The 15182-nt window shown below is 42.9% G+C and overlaps 1 protein-coding gene across 1 annotated transcript in view; it reads right to left on the reverse strand.

The window, feature by feature from the left end:
* LOC135544625 (junction-mediating and -regulatory protein-like) overlaps nt 1-14264 on the reverse strand; it is a 46554-nt gene extending 32290 nt beyond the window's left edge. The window contains exon 1 of the mRNA XM_064972377.1: nt 12672-14264. Coding sequence (XP_064828449.1) covers nt 12672-13562 — 891 coding nt within the window. The 5' untranslated portion in view covers nt 13563-14264. The remainder of the gene's footprint in view (nt 1-12671) is intronic.
* Between the last annotated feature and the right edge of the window lie 918 nt (nt 14265-15182).

Genomic DNA, 15182 nt, shown 5'->3' on the forward strand with positions numbered 1-15182 from the left:
AACTGCATTTATTTTCAGCAAACTTAACATGTGTAAATATTTGTATGAATCAAATCAAATTTATTTATATAGCCCTTCGTACATCAGCTGATATCAGCTGATATCTCAAAGTGCTGTACAGAAACCTGCTGTACAGAACATAACAAGATTCAACAACAGACACAGACTGAACAACTTCCACAGACATGTGACTAACAGAAATGGAATAATGTGTCCCTGAACAAAGGGGGGGGGGGTCAATATCAAAAGTCAATGCAGCTGGTGGCCACACCAGAGACTAAGTACTGCAGTGCATCTCCTCCTCATGGACTGCACCAGATTTGCCAGTTCTTGCTGTGAGATATTACTCCACTCTTCTACCAAGGCACCTGCAAGTTCCCAGATATTTCTGGGGGAATGGCCATGGCCCTAGCCCTCCGATCCAACAGGTCCCAGATGTGCTCAATAGGATTGAGATCCGGGCTCTTCGCTGGCCATGGCAGAACACTGACATTCCCGTCTTGCAGGATATCACGCACAGAACGAGCAGTATGGCTGGTGGCATTTTCATGCTGGAGAGTCATGTCAGGATGAACCTGCAGGAAGGGTACCACATGAGGGAGGACGTCTTCCCTGTAACGCACAGTGTATAGATTGCCTGCAATGACAACAAACCCGGTCTGATGATGCACACCGCCCCAGACCATGACAGACCCTCCACCTCCAAATGGATCCCGCTCCAGAGTACAGGCCTCGGTGTAACGCTCATTCCTTTGGCCATTAACGCGAATCTGACCATCACCCCTGGTGAGACAAAACCATGACTCGTCAGTGAAGAGCACTTTTTGCCAGTCCTGTCTAGTCCAGCGACGGTGAGTTTGTACTCATAGGCGACGTTGTTGCTGTTGATGTCTGGTAAGGACCTGCCTTACAACAGGCCTACAAGCCCTCAGTCCAGTTTCTCTCAGCCTGTTGCAGACAGTATGAGCATTGATGGAGGGATTGTGCATTCCTGGTGTAACTTGGGCAGTTGGTGTGCATTCCTGGTGTAACACATGGTCTGCCACTGTGAGGACGATCAGCTGTCCGTCCTGTCTCCCTGTAGCGCTGTCTTTAGGCGTTTCTCACTAAGGACATTGCAATGTATTGCCCCGGCCACATCTGCAGTCCTCATGCCTCCTTGCAGCATGCCTAAGGCACATTCACGCATATAAGCAGGGACCCTGTGCATCTTTCTTTTGGTGTTTTTCAGAGTCAGTAGAAAGGCCGCTTCAGTGTCCTAAGTTGTCATAACTCTGACCTTAATTGCCTCTAAGCTGTTAGTGTCTTAACGACCGTCCCACAGGTGCATGTTCATTAAATGTTTATGGTTCATTAACAAGCATGGGAAACCGTGTTAAAACCCTTTACAATGAAGATCTGTGAGGTTATTCGGATTTTACGAATTATCTTTGAAAGACAGGGTCCTGAAAAGGGGACAATTCTTTTTTTGCTGAGTTTGTGTGAGTGTGTGGGTAGAGTCCAGTGAGTGTGCATAAAGTCAGTGCAAGAGAGTTCATGCAAAAAAGGGTCAATGTAAAATACTCTGGGTTACTATTTGATGAATTATTCAGCAGTCTTATGGCTTGGGGGTAGAAGCTGTTCAGGAGCCTTTCGGTCCCAGACTTAGCGCTCCGGTGACATTTGTCGTGAGGTAGCAGAGTGAATGGCTTGGCTGGCTGGGATCTTTGACAATTTTCCAGGCTTCCTCTGACACCGCCTGGTAAAGAGGTCCTGGATGGCAGGGAGCTCAGCTCCAGTGATGTACTCTGTAGTGTCTTGCAGTCGGATGCTAAGCGGTGATGCAGTCAGTCAAAATGCTGGTGCAGCTCTAGAACTTTTTGAGGATCTGAGGGCCCATGCCAAATGTTGTCAGCCTCCTGAGGGGGAAGAGATGTTGTCATGCCTTTTTTACGACTGTGTTGGTGTGTGTGGACCAAGTTAATTCCTCAGTGATGCGGACAGAGGAACTTGAAGCTCTTTAACCGCTCCACTACAGCGCTGTCAATGTGGATGGGGGCGTGCTTGGCCGTCCGTTTCCTGTAGTCCACGATCAGCTCCTTTGTCTTGCTGACATTGAGGGAGAGGTTGTTGTCACTAATCTCCTCCCTATAGGCTGCCTCATCGTCATCGATGATCAGGCCTACCACCGTTGTGTCATCAGCAAACTTAGTGATGGTGTTGGAGTCATGCGTGGCCGTGCAGTCGTGGGTGAACAAGGAGTACAGGAGGGGACTGATCATGCACCCCTGAGGGGCCCCCGTGTTAAGGGTCAGCGTGGCGGATGTGTTTTTGCTTACCCTCACCACTTGCGGACGGCCAATCAGGATCCAGTTGCAGAGTGGGGGTGTTCAATCCCAGGGTCCTGAGCTCAGTGATGAGCAAGGAGGGCACTATGGTGTTGAACATGGAGATATAGTCAATGAACAGCATTCTCACATAGGTGTTCCTCTTACCCAGGTTGGATTGGCAGTGTGGAGTGCAATAGAGATAGCATCATCTGTTGGTCTGTTGGGGCGGTACGCAAATTGTAGTGGGTCCAGTGGGTCTGGTATGATGGTGTTGATATGAGCCATGACCAGCCTTTCATGGCTACAGATGTTAGTGCTACAAGGCGATAGTCATATACACTGGTTACCTTGGCATTCTTGGGCACAGGAACTATGGTGGTCTGCTTGAAACATGTAGATTACAGACTGGGTTAGGGAGAGATGAAAACTGGTAAGTACGAGTATGAGTCCTGGTAATCCGTCTGGCCGAGCAGCCTTGTGAATGTTAACCTGCTTAAGGTCTTACATTAGCTACTGAGAGCGAGATCACACAGCCGTCGAGAACAGCTGGTGCTTTCGTGCATGGTTCAGTGCTGCTCGCCTCAAACCAAGCATAGAAGTTACTTAGCTCATCTGTTAGGCTTGCGTCACTGGGCGATCTTTGTCCTGTATTGATGCTTTTCCTGTTTTCATGGCTTGTAGGGTGATTTTTTATAAGTGTCCGGATTAGTGTCCCGCTCCTTGAAAGGGGCAGCTCTAGCCTTTAGCTCAGTGTGAATATTGCCTGTAATCCATGACTTATGGTTGGGATATGTACATACAGTCACTGGGGGAACAACTTGTTACTGAAGCCGGTGACTGATTTGGTAAACTCTTCAATGTTATCGGATGAATCCCGGAATATATTCCAGCTTTATCGGACCACTTCCATAATTGAAAGAGTCACTGGTACCTCCTGTTTGAGTTTTTGCTTGTAAGCAGGAATCAGGAGGATACAGTTATGGTCAGATTTGCCGAAGGGAGGGCGGGGGAGAGCTTGGTATGCTTTACTGTGTGTGTGGAGTAAAGGTGGTCTAGAGTTGTCGCCTCTGGTTGCACAGGTGACATGCTGGATTTCAGCGTCCCTGTATTAAAATCACTGGCCACTAGGAGCGCTGTCTCTGGATGTGTATTTTCTTTTTTGCATATGGCCCTGTACAGTTTGTTGAGTGCGGTCTAAGTGGCAGCACCGGTTTGTGGTGATAACTAGACAGCTACAAAAAATATAGATGAAAACTCTCTGGGTAAATAGTGTGGTCTGCAGCTTATCATTAGGTATTCTGACTCAGGTGAGCAAAATATAGAGACTTCCTTAACATTAGAGATTGCGCACCAGCTGTTGTTAACCTCTCTAGGGTAGGGGGCAGCATTTGGAATTTTGGATGAAAAGCATGTCCAAATTAAACCGCCTGCTACTCAGGCCCAGAAGATATGATATGCATATAAGTAGATTTGGTGGTAGATTTGGATAGAAAACTCTAAAGTTTCCAAAACTGTTAAAATAGTGTCTGTGAGTATAACAGAACTGATTTGGCAGGCGAAAAACATGAGAAAAATCCATTCAGAAGTATATATTTTTTTGTGGTTTTGTAGTTCTATTCAATGCATTACAGTATCCATTGACTTAGGACTCCATTTGCAGTTCCTTTGCCTCCCACTAGATGTCAACAGTCTTTAGAAATTGTTTCAGGCTTGTATTCTTATAAATGAGGGAGTAAGACCAGTCTGAATGAGTGGACCCTGACGTGTCACAGAGCTTTTTCATGTGCAATCCCGAGAGAGTGCATTTCTTGTGTACCTTTTATATTGACAACGTTATTGTCCAGTTGAAATATTAGATAATTTAGGCTAAAAACAACCTGAGGATTGAATATAATCATCATTTGACATGTTTCTATGAACTTTACGAATACAATTTTGATTTTTTTTTGCCTGCCTGTTTTGACTGCGTTTGAGCCTGTGGAATACTGAAGAAAATGTGCGAAACAAATGGAGGTTTTTGAATATAAAGAAACTTTATCGAACAAAAGGAACATTTATTGAGTAAATGAATGTCTTCTGAGTGCCACCATATGAAGATCATCAAAGGTAAGGGATTCATTTTATCTCTATTTCTGAGTTTTGTAACGCTTCTGCTTGGCTGGTTACTGTTTGTAATAATTTGTCAAACAGGCTATGTTCTAGGCTAGGTATGCTTTCGCCGAAAAGCATTTTATAAATCTGACACCGTGATTGGATTAACAAGGAGTTAATCTTTAAACCTATGTACAATGTTTTGTTTTCTGAATTTTTAGAATAAGCATTTCTGTATATGAATTTGGAGCTCTGCAATCTCACTGGATGTTGGACAGATGGGACGCTAGAGTCCCACATACCCTAGAAAGGTTAAAAAAGAGACACATCCCTCCGCCCTAACCTTACCTGACGGTGCTGTACGTTCTTGACGGCGCATAGAAAACCTAGGTAGATGTATATTATCCATGACCTTGTTCAAGAGGACAGACCAAGAAATGATTCATTTATCCACAATTTTTGATAGTACTACGACTATGGAGGGCGGGCAAGAGAGGAGCGTTAGAGATTTTTTCTTCTCGCCCAAGTCCTCTGATTGGTTCAGCTCCAACTTCACACAGTTGAGTGCAAAAACCAAAAAGTGCCAACTAGATGCCTATTTTTTTGCATATTTTACGATCGTTTTCATTCTATGGCAGGCATGTTCAGGGTTCATACACATTTTGACAAGTCTCTGAATGTCCTTGAATGGCCCAGGCAGAGCCTGGACTTAAACCTGATTAAACATCTCTGGAGAGACCTGAAAATAGCTGTGCCGCAACGCTCCCCATCCAACCTGACAGAGCTTGAGATCTGCAGAGAAGAATGGGATAACCTCCCCAAATACAGGTGTTCCAAACTTATAGCATCCTACCCATGAAGACTTGATGATGTAATTAATAGCTGCCAAAAGGTGCTGTGTATTTTATTGTACTGATCAACAACATATGCATAGAAGTAGCTTATTTCTTCAAGTGCACACTGTCTCTTTAAACAGTAATAATGTCATTCATGAGGAAAAAGGGGGGCAGTTTGCTGAGGCAATAGACCCTCTTTGGAAGAGATGTGAGAGAGAGAACAATTATGTGAATTAATAAAGTTTTGGTGGCAATTAGCTTTGAAATCAGCATATTTTGCATTATCACAAACAAGGTACTAGGGTAGTGAATTGATGCTGGCTTCAGCTGTACGCTAGCAAAGATAGTTAGCCTACCAAGCTGGAAGCTACCGGTATCTTCTTGCATTGTAATGTGTTCTCGCCTGTATGGACATTGTTTTGCGAACAATAATGAACATTTTCAACATTTCTACATTGCGTGTCGCATTATTCAAGTGTGTTATTCAGAAGTTTCGGTATACTGTGCAACACTAGTGCGCATAGTCTTTAGTTGTTTTAACGGAATAACCCAAAATGATACTTTTTTTCAGCTCAGATTTACTCAAGGCATACAACACAGCGTACGCATAACCTATAGGCCTAGTGTTTTTATTTTGCAAAAATATATATTTTTTAATGTATGTATTTGTGTTCAGTGTGGCCCAAACGAGGTCCCTGTACCGAACGGTTCGGTACGAATATGTGTACTATTACACCCCTATTAAATACCTTTTAGAAATATAGGACAGATTCGCTCTGACTCGACAGGGCTAAAACCCATAGCAACCAACCCGAGCTGTCTCTCTACACTCACGTCAAAAACACTCCACAGACAAGGTCTGAAAAGGGTTAGGATAGCTATCGAAGCTGTATCTTAGGCTGTGCAGATGTAAAAACTTCTCAGACTCAGTAGGGTGTGTAGGACTGGGAGCGAGGGAGGTTTGCCGTAATTACAGGAGTCTCGATGACTTTTACAGACTGGGAGTGTCCATCTTACTGTAAACCCTTTCTATGACAAACTAATGTTACTCTGACTCAAAACTCAGATCAAACTTTAAATCCCAGAGAAAGTAGACTTTTTGTTTTAATTCGGTACAGATAACCTCTGGTAATAACGTTTAAAATAATAAGACTATAAATCATTCTTTGAATTCTCCATGTCGTAGCCTACTTTTGAAGTCCCATGTTATTTTTGACAAATGCTATTGATGTTTTGATGGTTATGTTTAGGCAAATATCTGGATCAAAGTGTATGAAGCCAAAGGCAAGTTTCCATATTGTGTGTGGACATTGAACAAGACTATTGCTCTATTCATTCTATTCCATAAATGCTGAGCACAGTGTTGCTCTCTCTTCTCAAGCAGTGCATCCCACAACTGAATCATTTTACATAGTGCAGGCAGGCAGACAGGCAGGGCAGAGGTTGAGATAAGGACACAGTGAGTTAACCCAGTGATTCTCTGACTCGTATCCCAGCTGGTCCTATGGCCTTCTCACTATCAGCACGGAGGCCTGCACAATGTCAGTGACTGTCTCCCCTCGATGACATCATCACCCAATGACTGACAGAGGTTGGAGCTCAATCAGCTGTGACATTCTCATCATAGCCCACAGCCTCAGTCAGAGGAAGCTATTGTGTGTCCATTGAGTTGCTGCTCTCTTACTCCCCTCTGTCCTTGGCCTTCACCACCAACCCACACTACTAATATACAATGGCCTCCTCTCCCTCTGTTTCCTCCTCTTTTACTGCACTGTATTCATAGAGGAGTTCTCTTTGTCCTACTCTGTGAGATGCCTGTCTGGCCTGTCGTGAATTATTATTAGGTGTGGTGTAGTGCATTCTCTTGGGCCACGAACCACTGCCTACAGCTCAAGCAAAATCAACCCACAGAATCCGCAAAAAAAACAAAACAAAAAAAAACATGCTCGAGCACACAGGCACACATGATTACGCTCAAATTTTATTATGATTGTGGCGGAGGATGTGAGGTCAGTTTCAGCAACCTCCACACACACCTGCCAGTACCTACAATATGAAAACACAGTGTGTCTCCCTATCCCCATCTCTGAAGAAGAAACACCTTACGGAGTCAAACCAGGTCACCACAGCAACAGGGAATCACTCATGGTCTCCAGTAATAGACTCATTTGCTATAAGGATGCACATTTCAGTCAATTTTGCTACCAACTAACTGAACCTCATTAACCGGTAAAATGACGTGGCCAACAAAAAACACTATCAGAGATTTGTATATATAATGACGAGATGCTTATGTTTCCGGCCTAACAATTGGAGTCGTACCAAGGCGATAAGGCGGGCGACAAGCTTAGGCCCACAATAACTTTATTTGCAAGAAAACACAGCTCTAATGTGAGCAGACCTAATGTGAGCAGTTCCATATCTGACAGAGTTGAACATCTGTTAGAAACTTGGAAAGAGAAGAACTAATAGCAACTACTATGATGGGTTTCTAATATGACTAGGATTGTGCCTTTGGCATCTGGACAATGGAAGAAAGTTGATATGAAAATCAATAGGACAAGAAAGAAATGGCATGAGGAAGTCTTTATAAAATAACTGCCTCCACATTTCTATGGTTGGATTTTGGCCAGGCTACTTTGAAGCAAGGTAAGACATGCCTCCTTATCTGAAGTGAAGTAAACCGTTCAGGTTTCAAACAATTATACTGCCTCAAGATCACGTTGCAAAGTGGTGGGTGACGCGCTGATATTCAATGGTAGGCAGGCTATAGCCTATGCAGCCGAATGGCGAATGGGTGGAGCACGTTACGAGTTGAAAATGAGAAATAAAAATAGCTCCTTTTTAAATCGTGGCCACCAAAGTTTTTAACACACGATTTCATTTAGAATTGTTATTTGTTGCGCAATGACTGGGCTTCACTCCAGTAGCCTACAGGCTTATTGAGGAGCTACTTTCGCACTGTCTGACAGGTGGTAGGCTATTCCGCTCTTCAAACTAGGGTATGCTGTGCGCGGGTGATAAATAAAACGCATGACGACTAACAAAAATACACACACGCCAATTTAATTCCACAAAATGATACAAATTAACCTATAGACTGATAAGCATTATAAATGTATTTTTGATGGCTAACCGATTTACATTCCTAATTGCTATCCTCATCCTGCCATCATTCTTATCCAGGTTTCTCCATCATATAAAAGGCTGGGAATTGGCAGGGACCTCACGATACAAAATTCTCACGATACTTAGTAGGGATGCACGACATATCGGTGAACATATCGGATGTCTAGTTTAACGCCCGATGTGCAAAACCGATGTCAAAGCTGACGTGCAAACCTATATAACGAAGGTACATGACGTAATGACGCCACGTAGCATTCCTAAACTAGCCCACCACGTCTGCTGTGTGGCTCGAGCAGTCAACAAGTCAAACAGTCATTTGAAAGAATAACAAATTTTCAGCGAGACAACTCAAAGGCGAAATCCATTAAAGCCAAGATAATGGAATTCATAGCCCTTGACAATCAACCGTTCTTTGTCCTGGGTGATGTTGGCTTTCGCCGACTGGTCGAGCATCGGTTATACTACCAAGTGCGCTATTTTTCCGATGTTGCCCTACCGGAGTTACACAGTAATAGCATTACTGCTATTAGGTTCACAGCATTCATACTATGGAACGCCGTTTGGGTCTTTGCGTGTCAAAAAAGATACAGTAGCACTGTCAAAGCTGTACAAAAAAGTCTGCAAACAAGCAAACACCGGCCACGAACTATGACACGTCAAGTGTTATTTGACAAGTAAAATAGTGTTAAATAGTATCTTTTTTGACACGCAAAGACCCAAGCGGTGTTCCATAGAAATCCCGGGTTGAGAATGAAACGACTGAACAAATGAACAACGAAACAGCAAGTATGTGAAAGAAATAGGTTTTGATTATGTTTTACTGGAAATGGGGAAATACGTAAATGCCAACAAAATAACGTTTTGGTCGCTTAAGAACAAATTCTTATTTACATAGACGGTCTACCCGGCCAGACCCGGACGACGCAGGGCAAATTGTGCGCCGCCCTACGGGACTCCCAATCACGGCTGGATGTGATACAGCCTGGATTCGAACCAGGGAATGTAGTGACACCTCTTGCACTGAGATGCAGTGCCTGAGACCGCTGCGTCCATGTCTGTGTGTTAACTATTAACCTTCTTCGATATAGGGGGCGCTCTTTTAATTTTTGGATAAAAAAACTTTCCCGTTTAAACAAGATATTTTGTCACGAAAAGATGCTTGACTATGCATATAATTGACAGCTTTGGAAAGAAAACACTCTAATGTTTCCAAAACTGCAAAGATATTGTCTGTGAGTGCCACAGAACTAATGCTACAGGCGAAACCAAGATGAAATTTCATACAGGAAATGCCCCAGATTTTGAATGCGCTGTGTTCCAATGTCTCCTTAAATGGCTGTGAATGCGCCAGGAATGAGCCTACACTTTCTGTCGTTTCCCCAAGGTGTCTGCAGCATTGTAACGTATTTGTAGGCATATTATTGGAAGATTGACCATAAGAGACAACATTTACCAGGTGTCCGCTTGGTGTCCTCCGTCGAAATTATGACGCAATCTCCAGCTGCGTGCACTTTTCCATTTGGTTCAGAGGAGAAAGGCAACTGCCACGAATGATTTATCATCGAATAGATATGTGAAAAACACCTTGAGGATTGATTCTAAACAACGTTTGCCATGTTTCTGTCAATATTATGGAGTTAATTTGGAAAAAAGTTTGGCGTTGTAATGACTGAATTTTCGTTGTTTTTTTTTCTTAGCCAAACGTGATGAACAAAACGGAGCGATTTCTCCTACACAAATAATCTTTTTGAAAAAAACTGAACATTTGATATCTAACTGAGAGTCTGCTCATTGAAAACATCCGAAGTTCTTCAAAGGTAAATTATTTTATTTGAATGCTTTTTTTGTTTTTGTGAAAATGTTGCCTGCTGAATGCTAGGCTTAATGCTATGCTAGCTATCAATACTCTTACACAAATGCTTGTGTAGCTATGGTTGAAAAGCACATTTTGAAAATCTGAGATGACAGTGTTGTTAACAAAAGGCTAAGCTTGTGAGCCAATATATTTATTTCATTTCATTTGCGATTTTCATGAATAGTTAACGTTGCGTTATGCTAATGAGCTTGAGGCTATGATTACGCTCCCGGATACGGGATTGCTTGACGCTAGAGGTTAACTGTACTAGAATGGCTAAAGGCTGCTAAAAAACATTATATTGTAGGTTTATTTTGGCAAGGAAAATATTGATCGGTATCGTACAGAAATGTCATATCGTATCACTAATAGTTAGGTGCCAATTCGATACGTATTGCGATTCTTATGATATATGGAATGAGATTTGATACTGTGATTATTTTGGTCTGCTGCAAAGGGACAAGAGAGAGCATGGGGAAACAAGTTTATCAGTCTTTGAAATAAAAGTGCTGAAAACTAATTGGCTCCCTATTAAAAAAGAAGATGGAGAACAAGCTATGAAGAAAAAAAAGTATGGAATTTGGTGCAGGTACATTCCACTTGCACAAAAAATAATCTTGCATTTTTTTCAAAATTACGTTATGATAGGCATATATGGTAATAAAAAAAAATCATATCCCGATATGTACCTGTATAGACCCCCCCACATAACACAATTCAGTCCAGGTTTAGACAACACGCTATTACAAGGGAATCATTTGTTTATTACCCTGTAATGGGACAGGATGGCTGTGATGTAGCCTACTGTAAACACCCTAGTCCTCATAAACCAGAGCCGAGTGTGAGAGTAAGCCAAGGCAATAGCCTGCTTGCTTTTATGAATAACATTGAGAGTAACAGTGATTCTTAAACTCTTATCCCCACTTGTTAGTTAGTTATGACCTGACTTAGCCCTGTCCTAGCCTGCCCAGCTGTTCTGTGATCTCTGACTCAAACAATCACACAATGACAGAGAGATGAGAAGACAAAGAAAAAAGGGATGGAGAGATAAAGGGAGAGCGATAGATAGAGGGAGGCACAGATAGTTTTTACAGTTTCCACCCCTCCCCCCCTAGCACTTAGCACTTATACAGACAGGGTGATAGTAGGAACTGCCCTAAAGGAGGTTCACCCATCCAGCCCTATAAGAGCTGGCTTTTGTTACTATAATGTTGATTGTCCTTTCTTTGGTCCCTTGTTTGGAAGTTTTGGTGTTATCATTCAAATTCTCACTCTCAAACCGCATTTGCTGAAACTCCATGACTCTAGTGTGGAGGATTCCCTACCCCATTATCCAACAGTAACAATGAACTCCCCTCCCCTAAACAGCCAAATGGAGTGTCAGGGCAAGATCATATTACAGGCCTGGGACTGAGGCTTGTAGAGCAACAGATGGTTGCTCTGAGGCTACATAAAAACAAAGGGAAAGGTGGAGAAAGAGAGGGAGAGACGACCATGTGGTCGAGTGCCCCTGACATGCACTTTGGACCTCATCAGCCAATGGAAACAATGTGTGTGTTTGTGTGTGTGTTCAAAGTACAGGCCTGCATGTGCATTTAAGCTGGACTGGGAAACAAAGTGATCAACATGTTCCTTGTATAGTAATGCCAGATTAACAAAATAATAACAGTAAAGAGTGTCAGGAATTTCTCCAGGCATTGTGGAACAATAACTATTCTTCATTGTGAGACTCAGAATGTCTGCTAGTGGTATGATGGCATCAAATCAATTATCTTGTTATTTAATATTGAATGTCAACCATTTTCTAGTGTTTATCTGAACCATAATCTGGGTTTACAGGAGACGCTGAACATGGCGATTCTACTTTAAGCCCAGAAAGCAGCCGTTCAACTTGCCATTCAGCAGCATGTCAAGCTGTATGTGCTTCCAAAAAAGGTGTAAATAAAAAGTTACATGCTTTGTTAGAAAATAATATAAGTATGGTTTTTGACCAAGTGCGCATGCACCAAATCCACCTTTTCTGCCATACGAGCATTGGAATTAAAATACACTAAATAAAGCCTATCTAGAAATATACAATCACTGTAAAAACATACGCTATATGGTATACTTACATTAAATATTATTGCATTATATGTGTAGTGCAGGAGAAACAACAAATTAATATGACGTTCATACACTTATATTACCGTCTATTTTTTAATAAGTACCAAACTTATTTTGACATTATTAAGCTTGAAAAGCTGGTGAACGGCAAGTTGAATGGCTTCTTCCTGGGCGTAAAGGAGAATCGCCATATTCAACGTCTCCTGTGAAACCAGATTCTGGTTCAGTGTTTATCATGCTGAGCAGTAGAAGATTAATGTAGCTACCCTTGCCATGTTATTTTTGCCTGGAGACATTCCCCATAAACACTCCAGTGCCGGGAGATTGGTGTGTAGTTGAATTTACCTCTTGGAGCCGTTTCTTGGCCCGCTGGAGAGCCTCCTCATATCCCTTCTGTCTCAGCTCACTCAAACTCTCATAGTACTCTTCTGTGTCATCACTCTCTGTAAATAGCACCTGGGCAAGAATCTTCCAGCCGCAGGTGTCCAGAGCATGGCCCAGGTACACCTGTAGTTGGTAACACAGAGCGTCCGTCTCCCGTTGAGATACCTCAGGGGCCCCAAATAGCACCGTCCACATGCCTGACTGCTCCTCGGGGAAAGGGGGCAGACAGGGCTCCAGGTCCGAGTTGACAGCGCAGAGCTGGACGTGGGCTGCCCGCACGTCCTGGAAGGCGAACAGACCTGCCCAGCTGTAGCCCTCTCGGCTGCTATCCGACTCCTCTCCGTCGCCATCGTCCGAGGAGCGAGGCAACCCAGAGACATCCGCTGGTTCCAAGACCTCGATGTCGGTCATCTTAGAGGGCACGATGTCCCACGACCCTAACGTAAGTGTTTTCTCGGCTGGCCTTGATGAGGCACCTACCGCGGCTGTATTCTCTCGAATGGGACTCTTTGTCGGACTTTTCCCTTTCGGTTTGACATTAGATCTAACTTTAATCAATGCGGAGATGTCATCTTTTCTTTTGGTGGGACTTTTTGGTGGAGTTTTGCGTTTGTCTGCCTCGGGCGCTAGTGTGGCGGGGGATGCGAGGTCGCATTCGACGTCTTCCAAGAGCGAATCCCGAAACGCAGACCGTTTCTGTACTGTTCTATTGTGGCAGGTTATGGCGAACTTTCCCTCAATCTCGTTCCAAGCGACGATAAAAACGAATTTGTGTCTTTCCTTTTCGTCGAAAACATTTGGTCGAACGGCCACCCAGTCCGACTCTACAGAATCCTCCATCATGAATGACATCTCATCCAGCCAGTAAAAACGGAGCTAAAGAGCTCACACACGAATACCGGTACCCCTTATCACAGTTCGTCGTTGAGGCTAAAAAGACTAGCTAACCGAGAAGAATACAACAACAAAAAACGTGGCTCGCTTTGTTTAGAAGATTGGAGAGTTGATTAGCTACCCTCTGAACGTTGCGCAGAATTTTCTGAAATCAAACGTCAAGTTGAAGATATGCCCGTTAAATTGCTCGACTAACGTTACATCCATAAGAACAAAACAGCCACGAACGGCATAAGAGTCGAATTTTTATTGTTAGTTGCCAGGCTTGTCATCGCTCCACCTGGCTCGCTCACCTGTCTGCTACATTCGTTGTCTGGCTCCCTTTGTGGACTAACGTTACAGACAATCAATGCAGAGCCGCGGTTCCCATCGACGTCAAGAGAGGAGGATCTGTTTACAAGCAGTAAACGCCAGAGAGATGCGTGCAGTCAAATTCGGGGGAGGGCTTTTCAGAACAAAACCCCCCTTCGGAAATACTGTTTTTACTGTGTCGGAGATGTTGTTAGTCTAAAGACAGTCGGGTGATATTGTCCAGGAACTGTCCCTTTGTTCGGTTACGACAAATGTGTTGTTGTTTCGATGTGCCATCTTTCCCTCTTTCCAACGTTTTTCTTCCAACTGCGAATTAATATGACGTGGTTCTGCACGAGGAGCGTAAACATCTGCACGTGGGACACGCAGTGGACGTGGTGACGCAGAATGAAGAAAAAAAGTATACGTACAAATCCCTATTTCATTTAATCAAACCACTGTTAATAGAACCCTTTATTAATGTGTTATAAATACATAATACAATTAGTAACAGTTGCATCCCCTGGCAAGCAATCATTTGTCATGACAATATATATGCTTTTTTTTTTACTGATCTATTTTTTTACTTTACACTTATTTTTCTTAAAACTGCGTAGGGCTTGGAAGTAAGCATTTCACTGAGGCCTACACCTGTTGTATTCGGCGCATGTGACAAATAACATTAGATTTGATAACACTTGCATTCTATAATAAGTCAATGTAGCCTATAGGCCTACATTGAACAAATACATAAAATAACAAAGGCACTATGACATAAAAGAGTCATATCAAGTATGGTGGTGACTATTTGGGTGTCTGAGCTGTGTGTTAGATAGGTACATACCGTCTATAGATCGGTGTTGCATTGACTTCAGACCATTTGTTGCCAGTGACAGAATCAGCCAAATGGTTAGGTTACTCCCACTTGATGTATTGAGGAGTCTCCATTCAACAGCAGTTGTATTTCTTTATTTGGGGGGTATTTAAATGAGAGATGTTTCCACCTTTCTTTTTTCCCCCTTCTTCTTTGGCCACAAGGCTACCAGTGTATTTATGTACACTGATGGCTCAACATTATACACGTCAGCTACCACAAAGTGAAATCACTGCAACACTTAACAAAGAGTTGCAGTCCGTTTTAGAATGGGTGAAAAGTAATAAGCTACTCCTAAATATATATTTTTTAAACTAAAAGCATTGTATTTGGGACAAATCAGTTGCGAAGCCATAAACTTCATCTAAATCTTGTAATGAATAATGTGGCAATTGAGCAAGTTGAGTGTAAAC

Source organism: Oncorhynchus masou, chromosome 8, assembly GCF_036934945.1.
Source record: "Oncorhynchus masou masou isolate Uvic2021 chromosome 8, UVic_Omas_1.1, whole genome shotgun sequence".
Classification (NCBI taxonomy): domain Eukaryota; kingdom Metazoa; phylum Chordata; class Actinopteri; order Salmoniformes; family Salmonidae; genus Oncorhynchus; species Oncorhynchus masou.